Genomic DNA, 17,073 nt, shown 5'->3' on the forward strand with positions numbered 1-17,073 from the left:
ACGGTGACATATACTGAGCTTCTCTAATCCAGTGGCAATACTGGTCGTTCTCGAACAATGTATGATAAGGCAGAAGAATTGCAGATCCCAGACCGTCTGTGTCCCTTGTCCAAAGTTATCTATTGCGTGCGCGGTCACCGGGTCCACAACTATGCACATGATATAAGGTTCACGCTCGACGACAGATTCGTGAACTCTGCACAAGGCTGCTGCGGTAGGGCCCGATTGAGCGTATATATCGATTCTTCCAAGTCCTCGCTTCATCCTCCAAAGGCTCGCGGCGACAGACTCAACCTCGCAACTCGGTAGTAGACTCTTCCCATAGTATTTCCGTGTGATCAGAATGTTTGGTGAGCGCGGCGTTCCACTTCGAGTGAGAACCATGTGTTGACTGGCTGTAGTATCGGCATCGCCAGAGGATCCCGACGTATGGTACCCCGACGGCAACCTCGTCATCATCGCAGAGTCGACGCACTTCCGCACTTATACGGGCACAATCAACAAGTTCTCCGACAACTTCCTGCAGCTCGCCAAAGTGACGCATGCCGTGGGAACGGGATATGCAGCAGAGGGATGCAAGGTGGTACGGGTCACCGACTCGGCCCACGACCTGAGGCACGTACTCCGCATCATCCACGAGGGCTTCTAGTGAGTATATCATTGCCCTGATATGAATACGTACCCTCATACCCTCCCGTGCAGCTATAGGCAACGAACGCAAGGTGTGGTGGAGTTCGAGTACCACGCTGCTGCAGCACGGCTCTCCAACAAGTACAATTTGGTCGCCATCGCCCATCAGGTCACGACTCACCTCAGCGAGCTCTTTCCGTCGTCCTTTGATCTGTGGGACAAGAACGAGAGCCTGCGCACAGATCGCACTCATATGTCCCTAGAGGACGCCATAGAGGCGGTCAAGCTCTTCCGGAAGCTCGCTTGGAACGACATGCTGCCCGCCGCTCTCTACCTCTGCGCCCAGCTCTCCCCCGAAATCCTTCTCAGCGGGCACGTGCGCGCGGACGGGACCCCCGAGAGGCTCAGCCGCGCGGACCGCGTGCTCTGCATAGAGCTCAAGATGACCTTCATCAAAGAGTCCGACGCCATGTTCGCACAGCTGTGTGGGAAGGGGCGGGGGCAGAAGTGCGAGACGAACGGACTCTTCGGGTCGGAGATCTGCAGAGACACGCTCGCCGAGCAAGTGCGTCGGCATGACAGGGACAATCTGCACGGGGATCCCCTGGGGACGCACTTGCGTAAGAAGATAGGCAGTTGGGAGAAATCGAAGCTGGTATGCGTGGAGTGTGCACGGGAGCTGCGCGTACGGGAGAAGGATTTGCGCCGTTCGTTGTGGGGCAAGCTGCCGCGAATGATGAAACTTCAAGTCTGATGCCCATGCCTGTCTTATACGGAGCCTTACTGCAGGTACGCGGACGCATCGTCTTCATAACTTTGTCGTTCTCATTCGTTCTCACCGGATTCGCGATGATAATAATATGTACCAGGGAACTTGCATGTCGTTCCGAACTCCTCCGATGTGGATTCATTATGCTATGGAACATCGAGTACACCTCTTCGGAGTCCTGAGTGTACTGTGGAATGTAGGCCTCCCCAATCGTACATGGAGCCATGGATAGGTAGTCCCTCGGATGCGCTTCGACTTTATCATCCCATGCTGGGGCTCGCTTGACGTGTAACATACCCCCGCAACCCTGATTTGAGCATACGGTCGTCAAGTGATAATATCCCCGCCCCAACATCGTGCCAAGGTTTTTACATTGCGAGGGAAGCAGAGGTTACAACTAGAATAATTTATCGGCGCTCTCTTATATAGATGTATGTAATTCTGGGTCGAAGTTGAGTGGCATCTACATCCACAGACGAGCAGGAAGATGACGTTGAGGTCCCGGAAGGCAACTGAACAACCGGTGGATAACTGAGGGACTACTCAGAGGTGGGATGGGCGACCTCGAGGTGTAGGGCCCATCGAGTCGCGCGATGACGGCACCATAAACGGTGTTTTCACTTGTGCCTCAGCATCATCCTCCTGAGAGAAGGATACCCAGCTGGACGAGGCGTCACCGCTGATACCGGGAACCTTGGTCTGGCGTGCTTTTCGGCGGGCGTAGATGACCTGCTGCTTCACCCCGTCGATCTTGGAGTTGACGTAGCGCATCGCGATCAAAGTGATGACGACATTTGCGGTGAGGACCATGATCTTGATGATCTTTGTGGTTTTAGACGGGCTCTTGGCTGCAGAACCCGGGACGAAGGTATCAGTCAAGTGGGTTACGGAAAGTTGGGACACAGCACGCACTTCCGTTCTCGTCGGTAGGGGCACCGCTATTCTCCGCAACGCCGAAGTACACACTTGCGAACTGCTTCGGGAGTGCCACGAAGGCTGCAATGAGGAACGTCCGTAGAGTCATACCCACAGACGCGAAGATGGCCGTCATCACTGTTCGATGGAAGGACTTCAGCCGGTGATAAAGAACGTAGGACAAGTCTAGACGTACTATGCGCAGGGATCGCGCTGTACCGCACCATGATAGTCAGCTTCAGGCCGCCCTGACGGATCACTTCCGCCAGGAGAGCGTACTGGAGGCTTGACTTTTCGCTCTTCTCGTTGCGTCCGCGGCAGCAATAGCGAAACGTGCTGTGCATGAATGATGGTTGGTCAGCGGTAGCGATCGCATGTAGCAGCCCAACTCAGAACTGACAAAAAAGTGGCAAGCTCGCCAACGATCGTACCGGCAGCCACAATCGCGAAGCCAATCCAGAGGCCCCAGACGTCGCCACAGAAGAGAGCAACGAACTCGTGACCGAAGAGCTAATTGACATGATAAGAAGACAGAAAATAGTATACGTAGCGAGAGAATACGTACTGGAGGGAACGACATAACGACCATGATGGCGATAGGTATAAGCCAGGCACCGGGTGTCCTTCAAGTTTTCGAGCAAGTCAGGCCTCGGAGGTGAATGTGCGAGGGGAGATAGCACTTACTCTCGCAGCCAACGCGCAGCGGGACTCAGTGCATCGAGGATCTGCTGCTCAAGCACCACAAAGGCGATGAGTCCCCCGATGACGACCAGCGTGACAACCAAGTAAACTGTGAAAAAAGGGAGCCCAGTGAGCGACACGAGTAGAGACTTGGCATGACTGCTTGAAGAATACTGACATAGGTTCCTCGGGCTCTTGTAGAATTGTGGGTTGAAGTACTTCTTGAGGTTGCAGGTACGTGTCTTGCCTGACAGTGCCTCCGCTTCTGAGGGAGTCGGACTAGGTGTGCGCGTCACCGTAGCACGATAGGCGACGTCCACTCGTTCGTCCTTATACAGCGATGAGGCTTTTGTTGAGGTTTGGTTAGGACGTAGTAGAGGAGGTGGGGTCCCTCCAGGAGGAGGGTAGGCATGAACGGAAAACGTCGGTTGAGGAGCGTGATACTGATTTGGTCCGCTAGTGGAGTACAGTGAGCAGAGACAAGAAAGACGATGAACGGCCACGTACCGAGCAGCCATGTCAACAAGCGAGCGAAATTTGCGTCCGGAGGCAGAGCTCAAGCGATGTGTGGATGGAGAGGTACCGTGCCCCGCCAAGGCCTATATATACTGTGCTCATGTTGTGCCGATGTTTGATTGAATACAGGACGTCGGGGGAGAGAGACGCACGTTTCGACAACGTAGACAGCCACACGTACTACATGGACGTCTCCTCGCAGTCGTAGACGTGATTGATGCCCAGCGCACCATAACCGCAGGTGTCGGTGGCATTGCGGCCCCGGGTCCGCTCCTGTCGTGATAGACTGGGCCTGTGCAACCTTTCCTTCGTCGCTCCGTGCACTATAGGTCCCGGACACTTCAGTCTGTATCAACCGCATGTTTCCCCTCCCTCATCTTTGTGCGACACCGGTGACGGTCGAGCGTAGTGCGAGACGATTGCGGCAGCTATAGGTCTTTGCCCGAAGTCAAGAAGCGACCGGATTGGTGACCTACGGACATCCCGGTCTGGCATTAGCATCACAACCTGTTCCAGCTATGAGAGAAAGGATTAGCATCCGGACAAAAACCATGCGCACCGTTCCAGGTTGACAGCATGCAGCGCATCAAACACTATTCTCTTCAGGTGTCAATGTCCGCAGTGAGCGCAACGCTCGTCGCTCGGACGACTTCCAAACTCCAATGTATGCACTCCCGGTGAGGCCGCGGCATACGGTCAGTCGAACTTGCTAACAATTGAGGGATATAATAGGTGTTCACCGATGTCTAGATCGCCAGACTTCTCTGCATATGCTAGCTGTATACTGAAGCCTATTGTGGACTAAGATGCGATCTTGAGCCCAGCCACACAGGGATCAAACAGCAGCGGTACCACAATGATATTTACCGCAGAAGATCTGGGATGTACGGGTACTAGGAGGCCTCTTCGTATAGTACCCGGGCCATGTTTTCGACGCTGACACAGTTTGAAATAGCCCGCGTGAGCCCGATGTTTGGAGTATCTATGCTATGAAAGGCTGGCGGGTCATCGCATATCACAATGGGCGGTGGAGTGGTTGACAGAACCTACACGTCAGCGACTCACGTTCGATCCCGGGAGCTGAACTAGAGGCGCAGGCGGTCTCGTCGTGTATGGCGCTCGAGGCGGGGATCCCAGTGAACATCAGTCGACCTTGTCTCTACTCAAACGCGTATGACGCGTCCCTGCGCGGTTGTACCAGTACTTTGAGCGGTCAATCTTCATCTTCAACGTACTCGAAATTTGGCAGGAAGATGAGGCGTCTAAGCTTCCGACGGATATTGCTTCAAAGGCGTCCATCTTCGAGTGCACTGTAGCCTCGGTGACGAGAGCTGTGAGTCAAAGTCTAACCCTAGACGGCTGTAGTGATCTTCATCAAGGGGTCTACAGTAGGCAAGCATCATAACCTACCAAAAGTCGCATCCGTAGCTGACGACGTAACGGGCTGCGGCGAAGTGCAGATTTGAGCAGTGTACTGACGAAGCAGTTCACCCGCACACATCACAATGTGTGCTTGACTGTGTCTGCTCAGAGCGTCCACCCTTATTTGCGCTGGAGAGGAGGAATTTTTTTCGTCGATGTGATGGGTCGAGACTCGAGTGCAAGCAGGTCGCTGCTTAGCGCCAGATACTACTCCGGGAGTTGCCGAGGAACTTCAATTTAAAGTTCTTCCTGCCAGCCACCATATGCTTGCCACGTATCCTCCATTATCATACTGTACCCTTCTGTGATCTGCACGAAACTCGGTGTAGAGACTCTAGAGGCGTCGTCGCTATTCTGCACCAAAGTACTGCCTGGATAAAAAGAGGGCCTGCAAGCGGACGGGCGACGGTAACTATGATCCCATTTCGTGTTATGATTGCAGTAAATTGACCTGGGTACCAGGAACATTACTTTGTGGCATATTCAAAACCACGATCTCAAGCCGTATCATTCAGTTTTATCTGCGTCTATGATGGCCACGTCGGCCCCCGGGCCTGCACGGGCTCTCAACGGGGTGCAGCCGGTCCCGGATCTCTGGTTCGACGACGGGAACGTCGTGGTTATCGCCCAGCAAACAGGATTCCGCGTCCACCGCGGCCCGCTCTCCAGACACTCGGAGATGTTCCGCGATATGTTCAGCGTCCCGCAGCCGGCCAACTGCGAGTCGCAGGCGTTGTTCGAGGAGATGGACGGTTGTCCTGTCGTCCGCGTCACAGACACTTCCTACGACTTCAAACACCTGCTTCGTGCGGTGTACGATGGGGCGAGGTACGTGAGCCTGGACACTTCCCTCACAATGAAAATTCTGACTCCTTGTGTGACTCGGAGCAACGTGTTCCCAGGAGTCGAACCTATGGAGTTTGACGTGCTTGGGTCCCTCGTTCGGATGGGTCACAAATACCAGGTCGACACGATCCTCAAAGAAGCTCTCCGCCCACTGGAGACAATCTTCACGAACGACTTCGACCCCTGGGACCTACACCAAGGCAGAAGCGCTACACTCGTCAGTCTCCATCCTAAACATGCTATCGAAGCCGTCAATCTCGCCCAGCTTACCGGACGGACGGCGATGTTGCCCAGTGCCTTCTACATGTGCGGGCTGTTGGAAGTCGATACAATCATGAACGGCGTCACCCGCGCAGACGGCACGGCCGAGCGACTCAGCACGCACGACCTGCAGCGATGCATCATGGGGAAGATGGTCCTCATCAAACACGATGCGGAGATTATGGCCAAGTTCTTTCAAGCTGGTGCGCCCGAGGACTGCACGTGTCCCTCCCAGGATGTGCGAAGTGTCTTGATGCAGTCGAGACATGCCGAAATGACACCCGAATTCCCCGACCTTCTGGATTCCTACCCAATCGATCCTGACTACCTTTTGGGAGTCATCGTTGAACTTGAGGTGAACGGGTTGTGTGAGCCCTGCGGGATGGCATTGAGAGCGCACCTCACTGCGTGGAGACGGGACTTGTGGGAACTGCTCCCTGGCTGCTTCAGACTAGCGGAATCAGGCTGGGTCGAGGGATGATGTTCGGTGATACTTGGTCTGTAGTTTAAACACTGTCTTTTGTGCATAGTATGCTGTCGGTTTCTTCCTGCCCATAGTGGCTGGGGTACCGTTACAAGTCGGACCGCGACAAGCCTCCGGTTCCGAGGCTAATCTTTTCTGGTGAAATTTCACTGGGAGTGACGTGTTACCAGTCAAATGTGAGGCGAGTTTGTATACGCACCACTACTAGTTAGCTTGCTTCACCCGTCTGGCGCGCGATGACGGCGGGGTGGCGCACGACGTCATCAGGAGCTCGCATATAAGCAACTTATTGCAGAACGCACTTCGATTCCGACCCGCTTTACTTGCACGCACCATGTCCAGCAACGACAGTAAGCGAAGATGTCTCGACCTCTCAACTTCCTCCTACTGATTAACCACACTCTCGCAGAGATGAGCAACGACTACGTGACTGGGAACTACCCCACGCAAGACGACAGTGCGTCTTCATTCACGCCTTCCCACCCAAGGTTCAGCGATACTATGCTCACCAACTCCTGCAGCGACGTCTGAGGGTGGCTACGGCTCCGCGAACGTCTTCTCACCCCAGAACCAGCGGCACGCCAACACCCAATTCTCCAACAACGGTCTTGTCGACCAGTCCGTCGACGGCGGGTCCCTGCGCAGCTCGGTGCAGGACGCGAAGCAGGGTGCAGACCAGCGTACACGCGAGCAGTTCGCGCACGAGGCGCGCCGTGACTTTGACGCGCTCAACCCGGATTGGACGGACGAGCGGCTGGCGAGTGCGTACGCGGACAGACGGGGCCAGAAGTACGAGAGCAGTGGGGCGGCGGGGAACGATAGCGACGTTGGGGCGATGTGAGGGCTTAAAGAGACACAACGAACGACATTCGAAGGACATCACCTCTCGCATTTGTACTATATTCACTTGACGATCATGTCGTGGCATCTCACTTATCTTCCAACTGTGTGAGACAGTGATAGGCAGCCGACTGGCCACCACTGAGAGTCGACACCAGCTGTGGGCTCGTTTCCGAGGCGGAGAGTGCGAGTACTCACATCGTACGAGATTGGAGACCCTGTCCAATGTTCCTCGCAATGCATGCTACATATCGGCGCCATACTTGCGCGAAGCTAGTAGTACAGGCCAAGCTAGTAGTACAGGCCAACTGGTGGTGATTCCAGTATGGTGATTACTGCAGCGAATGACATGGAGAAGAGATGGGAGACGAGGTCGTGTACAGTACGGCCTTATCGCGGGAATGGCTTTTGCCGAAGAGTCACGTGACTGGTGGATGATATAGCTTCTCAATAAGGAAGCGACACGTCTAACCCGTTTTTCCAGCCAGCAGCTTGCGCAACCTCTCCCTCTCCCTCTCCCTCCTCCTCCCCCCCAGGTATCCCCGTCTTCGGCCTTCGTCCTTTTCTACTTCGTTTCTTGTTTTGAATCTGTGAGATGGCCATGAACCCCGCGGTGACGAACCTCCTCATCTCCCTCGGAGCCATGCAACGTCAGTCCGCTTCGCTGGCTTCCCCGGATTTCCGCGCGAGTGCTGACGAGTGAACCTCCGTGCTTTCTCCGCGACCGTGCAGTGGCGAAGAGGGTGCCGTTTGACGACCCGGACGTGTTGACGTACGTGCGCATTGCGTATGTCGCGACACAGGTCACTGTACTTGCGGTGTACTACTATGTCGGCCTGCAGGTGCGTCTCTCATATCTCGTCGCACGTTCGCCGCCAAGAGAAAATCGAAGCTCACGCGACCGTATGCAGATCAAGAAGAAGAACGACCAGACGGTGCTCAAGTATGGTGCGTGCATTGACTTTGTCTTACGTGGAAGGAAAGAGGACTGAGTGGTGCGCGCTTGATGACGTGCAGTCGAGCCCAACCCGATGGTACGTCGTGTGCGCAGTCCTGCTCTGGTCAAGAACATGCTGACGAGGCGCGCCTGCAGGACAAGGACAACAGCAAGCTCATAACGACCACTGTCCGTGATTACGACCTCGCGGAGACGTCCAAGCTCATGCGCGCCGTCTACTTTGGCTGTGCGATGATGGCATTCATGCACCTATACCTCAAGTACGTCCCGTCCTGTCTTATCTCTTCCCTCCCGAATCTCCGCATCGCCCCACTTCCCCACCTCCCCACCTCCGCTCTCCCTCCTCTTGTATATCCCTTCGCCCACGACCACGTCCTTACGCCGTCACCCTTCCACCCTGCAGGTACACGCAACCGCTCTTCATCCAGGCACTCATGGGCCTCAAGACGCTCTACGACGCGAAGCCCGTTCGGATCCACCTCATCGGCCAGGCCGCCGAGGGCGACCTCAAGCGTCCCTTCAAGGCCGGCGGCATGTTCGGCGCCGCGTCCGACCCGCAGACGGACAAGGCCGCGATCGACGAGGCGGAGAAGCGCGTCGGCAAGAAGGAGGAGTAGGTCTCGGCGTTCGAGCTGTGCCGTGTGCTGTGTGCCGTGTACGGTAGAGGATGTGTGTGTGCGTTATACATTGTGTGTCTTATCTGGTGCGCAAAAATATTCCTTTGTTTAATCGGGATTGTCTTCGTCGGCGTCGTCATTGTGCGCTTTGAGACTCGGAGGCATCTCGAGAGTGGATGTCCGATGTCCATGTCGCTTTGAGGACGGCTCAAGGCTCCTTCTATATGCGCACTGTTACGCTGCTCGAGTTCAGCGTCCGGGTGATGCAGCATACTGGGACTTCTCTGGTTCCCGCGGACATGTCCAGCGCGATCTTCTCACTACAGCCCATGCACACAAATGTACTCGACATGGGGAAGGAGCTGGCCATGATTGTGCCTTGCCGGCTGACGTTGGTCTGTCAAGCACAGTGGTCCGTGTCCGTGCATGTATGTGGTCGCTACTATGGCTCACCGCCGTGATCGCAAGCGTGTGGGGTCCAAGTCCATACCGCTCGCTCTCCTCTTCCGCGTGCATCAAGCGTGGCACTGGAGGGGCGTTTGGTAATATATACGTGGATTCTGGTCTATGGGAGGATCTTGCTGCCGCCTGCGTGAAAGGCAGGGGAGCAGAAAGCTTTGCAAGAAATGTCGATCTAAGCTACCTAGTGCTTTCGATGGCTGTTACTCTACGATATGCGCGAAACTCTTAATTGTGTTCCTGTACCCTATCTATCACGAATACATAGTACCTTGCTGCATTAGATTGGCCGACGACCCTTGGCGTTCAGTAAGGCTACTATATGAGGATGGCTCGTGACGTCAGGGCCTCGTGGGCGCCAGATGCGCTGCCTCCGCCGGCGCATATAACCCACCAGCAACCCCACTCCATTTCCCCCCTACCCCCCGCTTCCCCCCACATCTCCCTCACCGCCATGAACAACGAAACAATCTCCATCTCGAGGGCGACCTCCACGTCGCGCCCGGGGAGCAGAGCGAGCAAGCACGGCTCGTCGGTGTCGCGCAGCCAGTCGCTCATCAAGAAGAACATCGCCCCTCACGACCTGCGCCCCTCCGACATCCTCATCGAGCGGTTCACCGCGTGGAAGGCGATCGTGAAGCAGCTCATCGCGTACTTTGAAGTCATTGCCGACATCGAGAACAACGTCGCGCGCGAGATGACCAAGCTTGCGGGTGTCATCCAGGTGCCGTTCCGGTCGGGCAACCAGTTTTTGGGCGAGGGAGGCCTGCAGGTGTGTCGTGTCGCCTCTTCACGCTGCGCAAGGTGTACATATGCGTCGTTGTGTAGGACGTGTTTTATGGCATTCGAGACAAGACGCGCGCTATTGCTGACCAACATGCCAACCTCGGCCGCACCGTCGACGGTTCTATCGTACAACACCTTCAGAAGCTCAGAACCGAGATTAAGGCGCACATCAAGGTGAGTTTCTTGTCCCACCTCCGAGTCCCTCAGAAAACATAACCGTGGTCCTGCACCGGTAGAATATTCAGAACGATACGGGCAAGCTTGCGACAGCTGTTGCCAAAGAGCGGGAGCTGTCTTCGAAGGTTATCGGCGACCTTGGCACGAACGTCTCCATCCTCAAGAACACTCCCCTGGGTGTCACTGCGAGGACGGATCCATATGTCGCGAACCAAGCCGTTGCGCGACAGCTCGTGAAGCAAGTCCATACCGAGAATGCCCTGCAGAAATCTCTGCTTCTGACACAGGCTTCTTCCGCCATGTTCGAGGCGTCTCTCATTCAGGCGCTGCAGTCTGCGTGGGCGACGTTCAACGAATGGCGCACTCGCATGGACACTAGCGTCGGTGACATCTGGAACAACCTTCACCGCGACATGTCTGCCCTTCCTCCTGACCGGGAGTGGATCGCCTTTGCGGCGCGTGAAGACCACCTAGTGGATCCCGAGACTCCTCTTCGCGACCCTCAAGTGATCAACTACCCTAGCAAGGACGACCCGAGCGTTATCCCTGTCCACACGGGCATGATGGAGCGCAAGAAGCGGTACACTCGTACATACCGCGAATCGTACTACGTCCTCACACCTGCCGGCTTCCTTCATGAGTATGCATCCTCGGACCCCGCGCTCGCAGATAAGCCCCTCTTCAGTCTCTTCCTCCCAATGTGCACGCTCGGCCCGCCGTCGGCCCCGAGCGCCAAGAGCCACAAGTTCCACATCGAGGAGCGCAAGGACGGCACGGGCACGACGCACTCGGGCTCGTTCAAGAGCATCCGGGACTCGCTGCGGCGCGGGAACGGCAGTGGGAGGGCGTGGGCGTTCCGCGCGCGCTCGCACGACGACATGATGGAGTGGTGGAACGACATCCGGATGCTCTGCGCGCGGTACCTCGTCGCGAGCGAGCAGATGGAGCGCTCCGGGCCCGTCGCGGCGGCCGTGCGTGCGGCGGGGTACACGAGCGACGACGAGGGCGTCGAGGAGACGGAGGACGAGGGCTCGAGCGTCGAGGAGGAGCAGCAGCAGGACGAGGAGGACGACGCGGTGTACGTCGAGGCGCGGGACATGGCCGACGAGGACGATGCCGCGGGCCCGCCCGAGTACTCGGGCCACGGCACGGCGGCGAGGGACGCGGAGTATGGGGCGAATGGGTACCCGGTACGAGGCCGCCGGCGTTCTGTCGTGGAGAGTGCGCCGTAACTGACGGATCGGGTGCTCGGGCAGGTCGATAAGAAGCCCTCTGGTGCGGATGCGGGTGCTGCGGGTGCTGGCGCTGCGGGGAACGCGGATGGCGGGGCGGACGTGGCCAGGCGGCCGAGCAAGCGGCAGCAGGAGAAGGCTCCTGAGGGACGTGCGCCGCATGTGCCCGCTGCCGAGGATGGGGCCGAGCCCGATGTAGTTGCGAACGGTGTCGCAGCTGAGAGTAAGTTCACGGAGGGGTTGTGAGAGGGGCGTTGATTATTGGAGATGATCACGTTTGGTTTCATTTGGTCTGGGTCGGATCGTGTACGATTTGTAATGTTCTGGTAACCTTCGAAACATGCGTGTATGTGGTGGGGTGGGCCGCGGGCTGCGGGACGCCGAACATGTCCTTGAATACGACGGAGTGGCGCGCGAGGACGCCTTGGTGGACGCGAAAACATGCTCCCTCCGCGATCACGACGATGTTGCCATCCGGGAACCACAGATCGGAATCCCGGGAGAGTTCGCTGGTCGGTGGTAGGAGGGCAACCGTAACATCCCCGGGCATGTTCAGGACCGTTGAGTGACTGTGCACGTTGATGAGAGACCTGAGATAGACCGACCGATGAGTTCGAGAGTCGTAGGATTGGATATATGGGGTTGACTCACTTCAATGGTTCGAGGCAAGGTACAACTTCCAACCCGTGTCGCGCGGCTTGCGATGGAAGGACTACCCGACACGTGCTGCTGCTTCCGCGTGGGACAGTACCTATTTGTGGGATTAGATTAGACTCGTACTATGAGCACCTAAGTACCTTCGAGTTGGTATCCGGAGGCTCATCTCGTGGATCTTGTAGCCTTATCCCAGTCATTACGAGCAGAAAAAAACACCGACAACATACTATGCGAGGGGTCCCTACAGGCTGAGACAGTGTTTCGAACTATGAACCAAGTATTACCGGACATCATCCCACCTCGCAGCCTGATTCCGGCAGTCTGAAGAAGCGAGGGAGTTGTAACCACAAATCTAACCTTAAGTAAGTGAGCAGCCCTGTCAATGCATTCGCGCAGGGTTCACACAGCTCGCGTTTGACCCGGATGTCCTCGATGAGAGTCCCAAGGTAGCCACGATGGATTGGGAGGGGGTCAAGGGACTCGGCGAGTTCAGATGACAACCCCACCTGTTTCGACAGCATATACGCACGCCGCGTCTCAGGGACACACGCGCAGTCCTCTGGGGTTGGATCATCCAGAGCATCTTGAAACAAATTGGCCACATTGTACGCATCGTGTTTGATAAGCTCCATCTGCCCCGTGATGCATCGCTTCAGGTCGTGCGTGCTGAGTCGCTCGAGTGTGCCGTCTGCGCGGGTGACCCCGTTGACGATCGTATCGACCTGCAGCAGGCCGCACATGTAGAAGGCGCTGGGCAACATCGCCGTTTGTCCGGTCAACTGGGCGAGATTGACAGCTTCGATGGCGTGTTCGGGACGGAGACTGACGAGCGCAGTGCTCTTTCCTTCGTGCTGGTTCCAGGCCTCGAAGTCCTTCGTGAAGATCGTCTCCAGTGGGCGGAGAGCTTCTTCGAGGATCGTGTCGACCTGGTATTTGTGGCCCATCCGAACGAGGGACCCAAGCACGTCAAACTCCATAGGTCCGACTCCTGGGAACACGCTGCTCCGAGTCACACAAGGAGTCAGAATTTTCATTGTGAGGGAAGTGTTCAGGCTCACATACCTCGCGCCATCGTACACCGCACGAAGCAGGTGTTTGAAGTCATAGGAAGTGTCTGTGACGCGGACGACAGGACAACCGTCCATCTCCTCGAACGACGCCTGCGACTCGCAGTTGGCTGGCTGCGGGACGCTGAACATATTGCGGAACGTCTCGGAGTGTCTGGAGAGCGCGCCGCGGTGGACGCGGAATCCCGTTTGCTGGGCGATAAAAACGACGTTTCCGTCGTCGAACCACAGATCCGGGTCCGGCTGCACCCCGTCGATCAGGGCCGGTGTAGAGGCCGATGTGGCCGTCATAGACGCAGAGAGAGAGCTGGACGATGCGGCTGGGCAGGAGAGACTTCAGCTCGGATGATTGGAGACTAATCTTCCCGGATCTAGGTCATCCTACTGACGATATCACCCAAGTGGATCATACTAACCGTTGGCGGCGGGCCAAGTTGAAGGCTTGAGTTCTTTCCAGGGAAGATTGAGTCGCTGATGAATGATGACGATGCCTCTATAGTCCCTCCACCGTCGAGTTACCCGCGTAAATCACAGAGGGTTATACTTGCACGCGTATGGGTGGGTATGTGGGAGAGCGCAGCCTGGTCGCGGTGGCATGAAGTACCTATAGTGTCTCGGCAACTCCCGTAGTGCCAGACCGCGACCGTGACTCGCCATGACTCTGACCTGGACGAGGCATCCCACTTAAGCTAAGTAGTACCACTGGCATTGATACGACGTATACTTATATACTCACCTCGCCTTTGCGTGGTCACGTCCTGCCCGATTCGGTCACATCGGTCCTGCAGACGTCGTATGTATGTCTCAATAGCCTGTCATAAGTATAGTCCGTACTGTACTCGTACAAGGTCCAAACCCGGGTCCATCAGAATCGTACAAGAGAAGATGAAAGCAAGATCAAGTACGGCGGGGCTGTCCTAGCCCTATCCCTGGCGAAAACGTTCTGGAAGGCGCACCTAGCGCAGGAGACCACATCGCAGCGAGGTCAACGCCCTCCCCGCCATACGGGTCATCATATCTCTGCCCGTACCCTCTCGACGCCGCCGCGGGCACCGCGGGTTGCGCGCGCGGGGAGCCCGTCTCAGGCTGCACGACGTCCATCGAGTCGCGCTGCGCGACAGGGATAAACGGGGTCGTCGGCTGCGCTTCCGCGTCATCCTGCGGGAACGAGGACCAGTTCGAGGAGGAGTTTCCCGCACCGAGTTCTGCCCCGCCGAGCTTCGCCTGGCGCGCCTTGCGGCGGGCGTAGATGACGCGGTGCTTGACCCCGTCGATCTTGCTGTTCACGAAGCGCATGGCGGCGATGGTGATGAGAATGGTGAGGGTGATGACGATGATCTTGATCGTCTTCGTCGTCTTTGTCGGGCTCTTGTCTGTGGTTGCGCGAACGAAGGGATCAGCTAAAGTGTCAAGGGAGCGAGCAGATAGAGACAAAGTAGACGGTACGCACTTCCGTTCTCATCTGCGGGAGCGCCGCTGTTCTCTGCGACACCGAGGTAGACAGCTGCGAGTTGCTTGGGGAGTGCGAGAAAGGCGGCGATGAGGAAGGTCCACACGCTCATGCCCGCGGTAGCGAAGATCGCCGTCGTCACTATACACACAAGTCCGTCAGTCACAGTCAGGGCGGATGCGGATGTTGCAGGACTTACCGTGACCAGGGACGGCACTGTATCGCACCATGATGGCCATGACGAGGCCGCCCTCCCGGATGACTTCAGAGATGAAAGCATATCTGAGGTTCTTCGACTCCGCTTTCTCGGCCCGGCCTCTACAGCAGTACCGGAACACACTGTGTCAAAGGAGCGGAACGGGGGGGTATGGTTAGCGGTATGAGGCGGATGGAAGACGCGAGGCGACTGACTAGTAAGTGGCGAGCTCGCCGAGGATTGTGCCCGCGCTGACGATACCGAAACCAATCCAGACGCCCCACACGTCTCCGCAGAAGAGGGCGACAAGTTCATGTCCGAAGAGCTGATGGCAAGCGTCAGGATGTAGGGCATGAAGTTGTGAAGCGAGAGACGTACTGGAGGGAACGACAAGATGATCATGATCGCAATGGGAATGGCCCAGGCACCGGGCGTTCTGTGGGACGAGGTGACACGCGTCAGCGACGATCTAGCATGAAACAAGGATGGGTACTCACTCCCGCAGCCAATCCGACGCTGGACTGAGTGCATTGAGGATCTTTTGCTGCAGTGCGATAAATGCGATGAGGGCGCCAATGATTATGAGGGTCACGATCAAGGTAACTGAAGGATGCATGAGCCACACCACCCCAATAGTACGACATCGTAAAACGACGAGCGAACTCACAGAGATTTCGCGGGTTCTTGAGGTACTCTCGATTCAAGTACTTCTTGAGGTTCACGCTGCGCGTCTTGCCTGATAGCGCCTCCGCCTCCGAGGGCGTCGGGCTAGGTGTGCGTGCGACCCCCCGATAGTCCACACCTATCCGTTCTTCTTTCTTGTACGTCTCATCGAACGAAGGGTTGGGCGAGACACTCATGGGTCGAAAGATAGGAGGATCTTGGGGTTGTGGCGGCGCGCCTTCAGCCTGAGGAGGCGGGTAGAAGTGGACGGCGGGAACCGGTCGGGGCGCGTAGAACTGACTGGCCATAGTCGAAGGAGATGAGAGGGAGAAGGAGAGACGGGCTTAGGAGGAGAGCAATGAGGGGACTGCGAGGTGTCGACGCGGATCCATTGCTTATATCTATCGACCCCACATCGCTAAGATACAGATGGGACCCGTGGCATCGGGGGCGCGACGACGCAGTCAGCGTTCGGGTGTGTAGAGCGGAGGGCCGGGCGAGGCACTGGCTGCGTGTCGACGACGTGAACAGCCACACGCTCCGCGCACCCATCACCTCGCTTTTGCAGCGTTATGAGTGATCAGTGCACGAGCAAACTAGTGGCACTGCCCCAACTTAAAACTTGATCAGTGGCGATGGCTGCCGGCGGGCGCCGGACGCGTATAAGCCTGCGAGCAGCTACTGCGAGGGTATCCGGGTATGTTGTGGGTAGTAAGTAGACCGATTTGTCACGGAGACTGCAGGCGTCTGTGGTAGCGATCCAATTCTATCGCTGGACGCAGATCTCGTCTTCGAACCGCCACTTAAGGAGTACTCCAATGACGAGCGCACATATGCGAGTTGCGAGTCGCCAGCGATGCAACAACATTCCCGAGCTCTACGCCTATCAAGATGGAGTCAGCATGAAAGTCCTTCGGACCCGGTTCTGGCAAGGCTGGCACTGGGCAGCGCACCAAAGTTTCTCCCATCAATGCACTGAAAATCTATCACGTCCGCAGCGTTTGAGAGCGTTTGGACGGTATGAGGAAGCCGCCCATGTAGATCCGACCTCGGTGTCTTCTAATATCGCACAAATCTCGAACTTTGAGCCTCCGGATCGGCAGTCGTCGTGTTTCCAAGCTGCTGGCGACACACTAGCAGTCCGACCGAGTCGAGCATACCCCAAGGGTAAAATAAGCAATAGTCCTAGCATTAAGTCACTGCTTGAGCTGCTGAAGAGGGCAAGCAATGGCAAAGTAAAGCGAAAGTAGGGGAGCCGACCGCGGAGTACTTGTGCAAGCGGTGCGAGACATCTTCCCTCTCATCACCACGCCGGGAATTGCCGAGCGTCCGGGTATGTACTCTACTTGCCTCACTGGCAGGCGCGTGACAACAACACCCTCCCTGGTCTGTCAGTATTCAGTGATGGAAGCTGCTCCGCACAGGCCCGGGAACGTTCATGCTCTTG

The 17,073-nt window shown here is 56.7% G+C and overlaps 8 protein-coding genes across 8 annotated transcripts; 5 read left to right on the forward strand and 3 right to left on the reverse strand.

Annotated features, from left to right (window-relative positions):
* The first annotated feature begins 204 nt into the window (after positions 1-204).
* Positions 205-1,780, forward strand: L226DRAFT_616655 (uncharacterized protein). The gene is made up of 4 exons (XM_067686941.1): positions 205-350; positions 402-648; positions 703-1,419; positions 1,500-1,780. The coding sequence occupies exons 1-3, from the start codon at positions 344-346 to the stop codon at positions 1,382-1,384; spliced, it is 936 nt and encodes a 311-aa protein (XP_067530300.1). The 5' UTR covers positions 205-343; the 3' UTR covers positions 1,385-1,419; positions 1,500-1,780.
* Positions 1,781-1,942: 162 nt separating this feature from the next.
* L226DRAFT_471340 (uncharacterized protein) lies at positions 1,943-3,513 on the reverse strand (the record flags this gene model as incomplete). The annotated part of the gene is made up of 7 exons (XM_067676374.1): positions 1,943-2,221; positions 2,301-2,452; positions 2,511-2,650; positions 2,715-2,824; positions 2,880-2,937; positions 2,999-3,104; positions 3,174-3,513. The coding sequence occupies 7 exons, from the start codon at positions 3,511-3,513 to the stop codon at positions 1,943-1,945; spliced, it is 1,185 nt and encodes a 394-aa protein (XP_067530301.1).
* Positions 3,514-5,201: 1,688 nt separating this feature from the next.
* Positions 5,202-6,650, forward strand: L226DRAFT_493884 (uncharacterized protein). The gene is made up of 3 exons (XM_067677466.1): positions 5,202-5,341; positions 5,396-5,761; positions 5,822-6,650. Exons 2-3 carry the CDS (start codon positions 5,463-5,465, stop codon positions 6,519-6,521), a joined length of 999 nt encoding a protein of 332 aa, XP_067530302.1. The 5' UTR covers positions 5,202-5,341; positions 5,396-5,462; the 3' UTR covers positions 6,522-6,650.
* A 283-nt stretch (positions 6,651-6,933) lies between these two features.
* L226DRAFT_539557 (uncharacterized protein) lies at positions 6,934-7,370 on the forward strand (the record flags this gene model as incomplete). Its single annotated transcript, XM_067681695.1, has 2 exons — positions 6,934-6,981; positions 7,046-7,370. Coding segments are annotated over 2 exons (368 nt in total), but the record flags the coding sequence as incomplete, so codon positions are not given.
* A 595-nt stretch (positions 7,371-7,965) lies between these two features.
* On the forward strand, positions 7,966-8,939 carry L226DRAFT_471377 (inorganic phosphate transporter; the record flags this gene model as incomplete). Its single annotated transcript, XM_067676379.1, has 6 exons — positions 7,966-8,014; positions 8,097-8,206; positions 8,276-8,312; positions 8,382-8,398; positions 8,458-8,582; positions 8,726-8,939. The coding sequence occupies 6 exons, from the start codon at positions 7,966-7,968 to the stop codon at positions 8,937-8,939; spliced, it is 552 nt and encodes a 183-aa protein (XP_067530304.1).
* Positions 8,940-9,804: 865 nt separating this feature from the next.
* On the forward strand, positions 9,805-11,753 carry L226DRAFT_539559 (uncharacterized protein). The gene is made up of 3 exons (XM_067681696.1): positions 9,805-10,170; positions 10,227-10,358; positions 10,421-11,753. Exons 1-3 carry the CDS (start codon positions 9,853-9,855, stop codon positions 11,591-11,593), a joined length of 1,623 nt encoding a protein of 540 aa, XP_067530305.1. The 5' UTR covers positions 9,805-9,852; the 3' UTR covers positions 11,594-11,753.
* Positions 11,754-12,891: 1,138 nt separating this feature from the next.
* Positions 12,892-13,557, reverse strand: L226DRAFT_442891 (uncharacterized protein; the record flags this gene model as incomplete). The annotated part of the gene is made up of 2 exons (XM_067674836.1): positions 12,892-13,249; positions 13,313-13,557. Coding segments are annotated over 2 exons (603 nt in total), but the record flags the coding sequence as incomplete, so codon positions are not given.
* Positions 13,558-14,214: 657 nt separating this feature from the next.
* On the reverse strand, positions 14,215-15,934 carry L226DRAFT_471371 (uncharacterized protein; the record flags this gene model as incomplete). The annotated part of the gene is made up of 7 exons (XM_067676378.1): positions 14,215-14,717; positions 14,810-14,908; positions 14,967-15,106; positions 15,179-15,288; positions 15,342-15,399; positions 15,461-15,566; positions 15,631-15,934. The coding sequence occupies 7 exons, from the start codon at positions 15,932-15,934 to the stop codon at positions 14,215-14,217; spliced, it is 1,320 nt and encodes a 439-aa protein (XP_067530307.1).
* Between the last annotated feature and the right edge of the window lie 1,139 nt (positions 15,935-17,073).

The sequence above is a fragment of the Lentinus tigrinus genome, assembly GCF_003813185.1.
Source record: "Lentinus tigrinus ALCF2SS1-7 unplaced genomic scaffold L226scaffold_44, whole genome shotgun sequence".
In the NCBI taxonomy this organism is placed as follows: domain Eukaryota; kingdom Fungi; phylum Basidiomycota; class Agaricomycetes; order Polyporales; family Polyporaceae; genus Lentinus; species Lentinus tigrinus.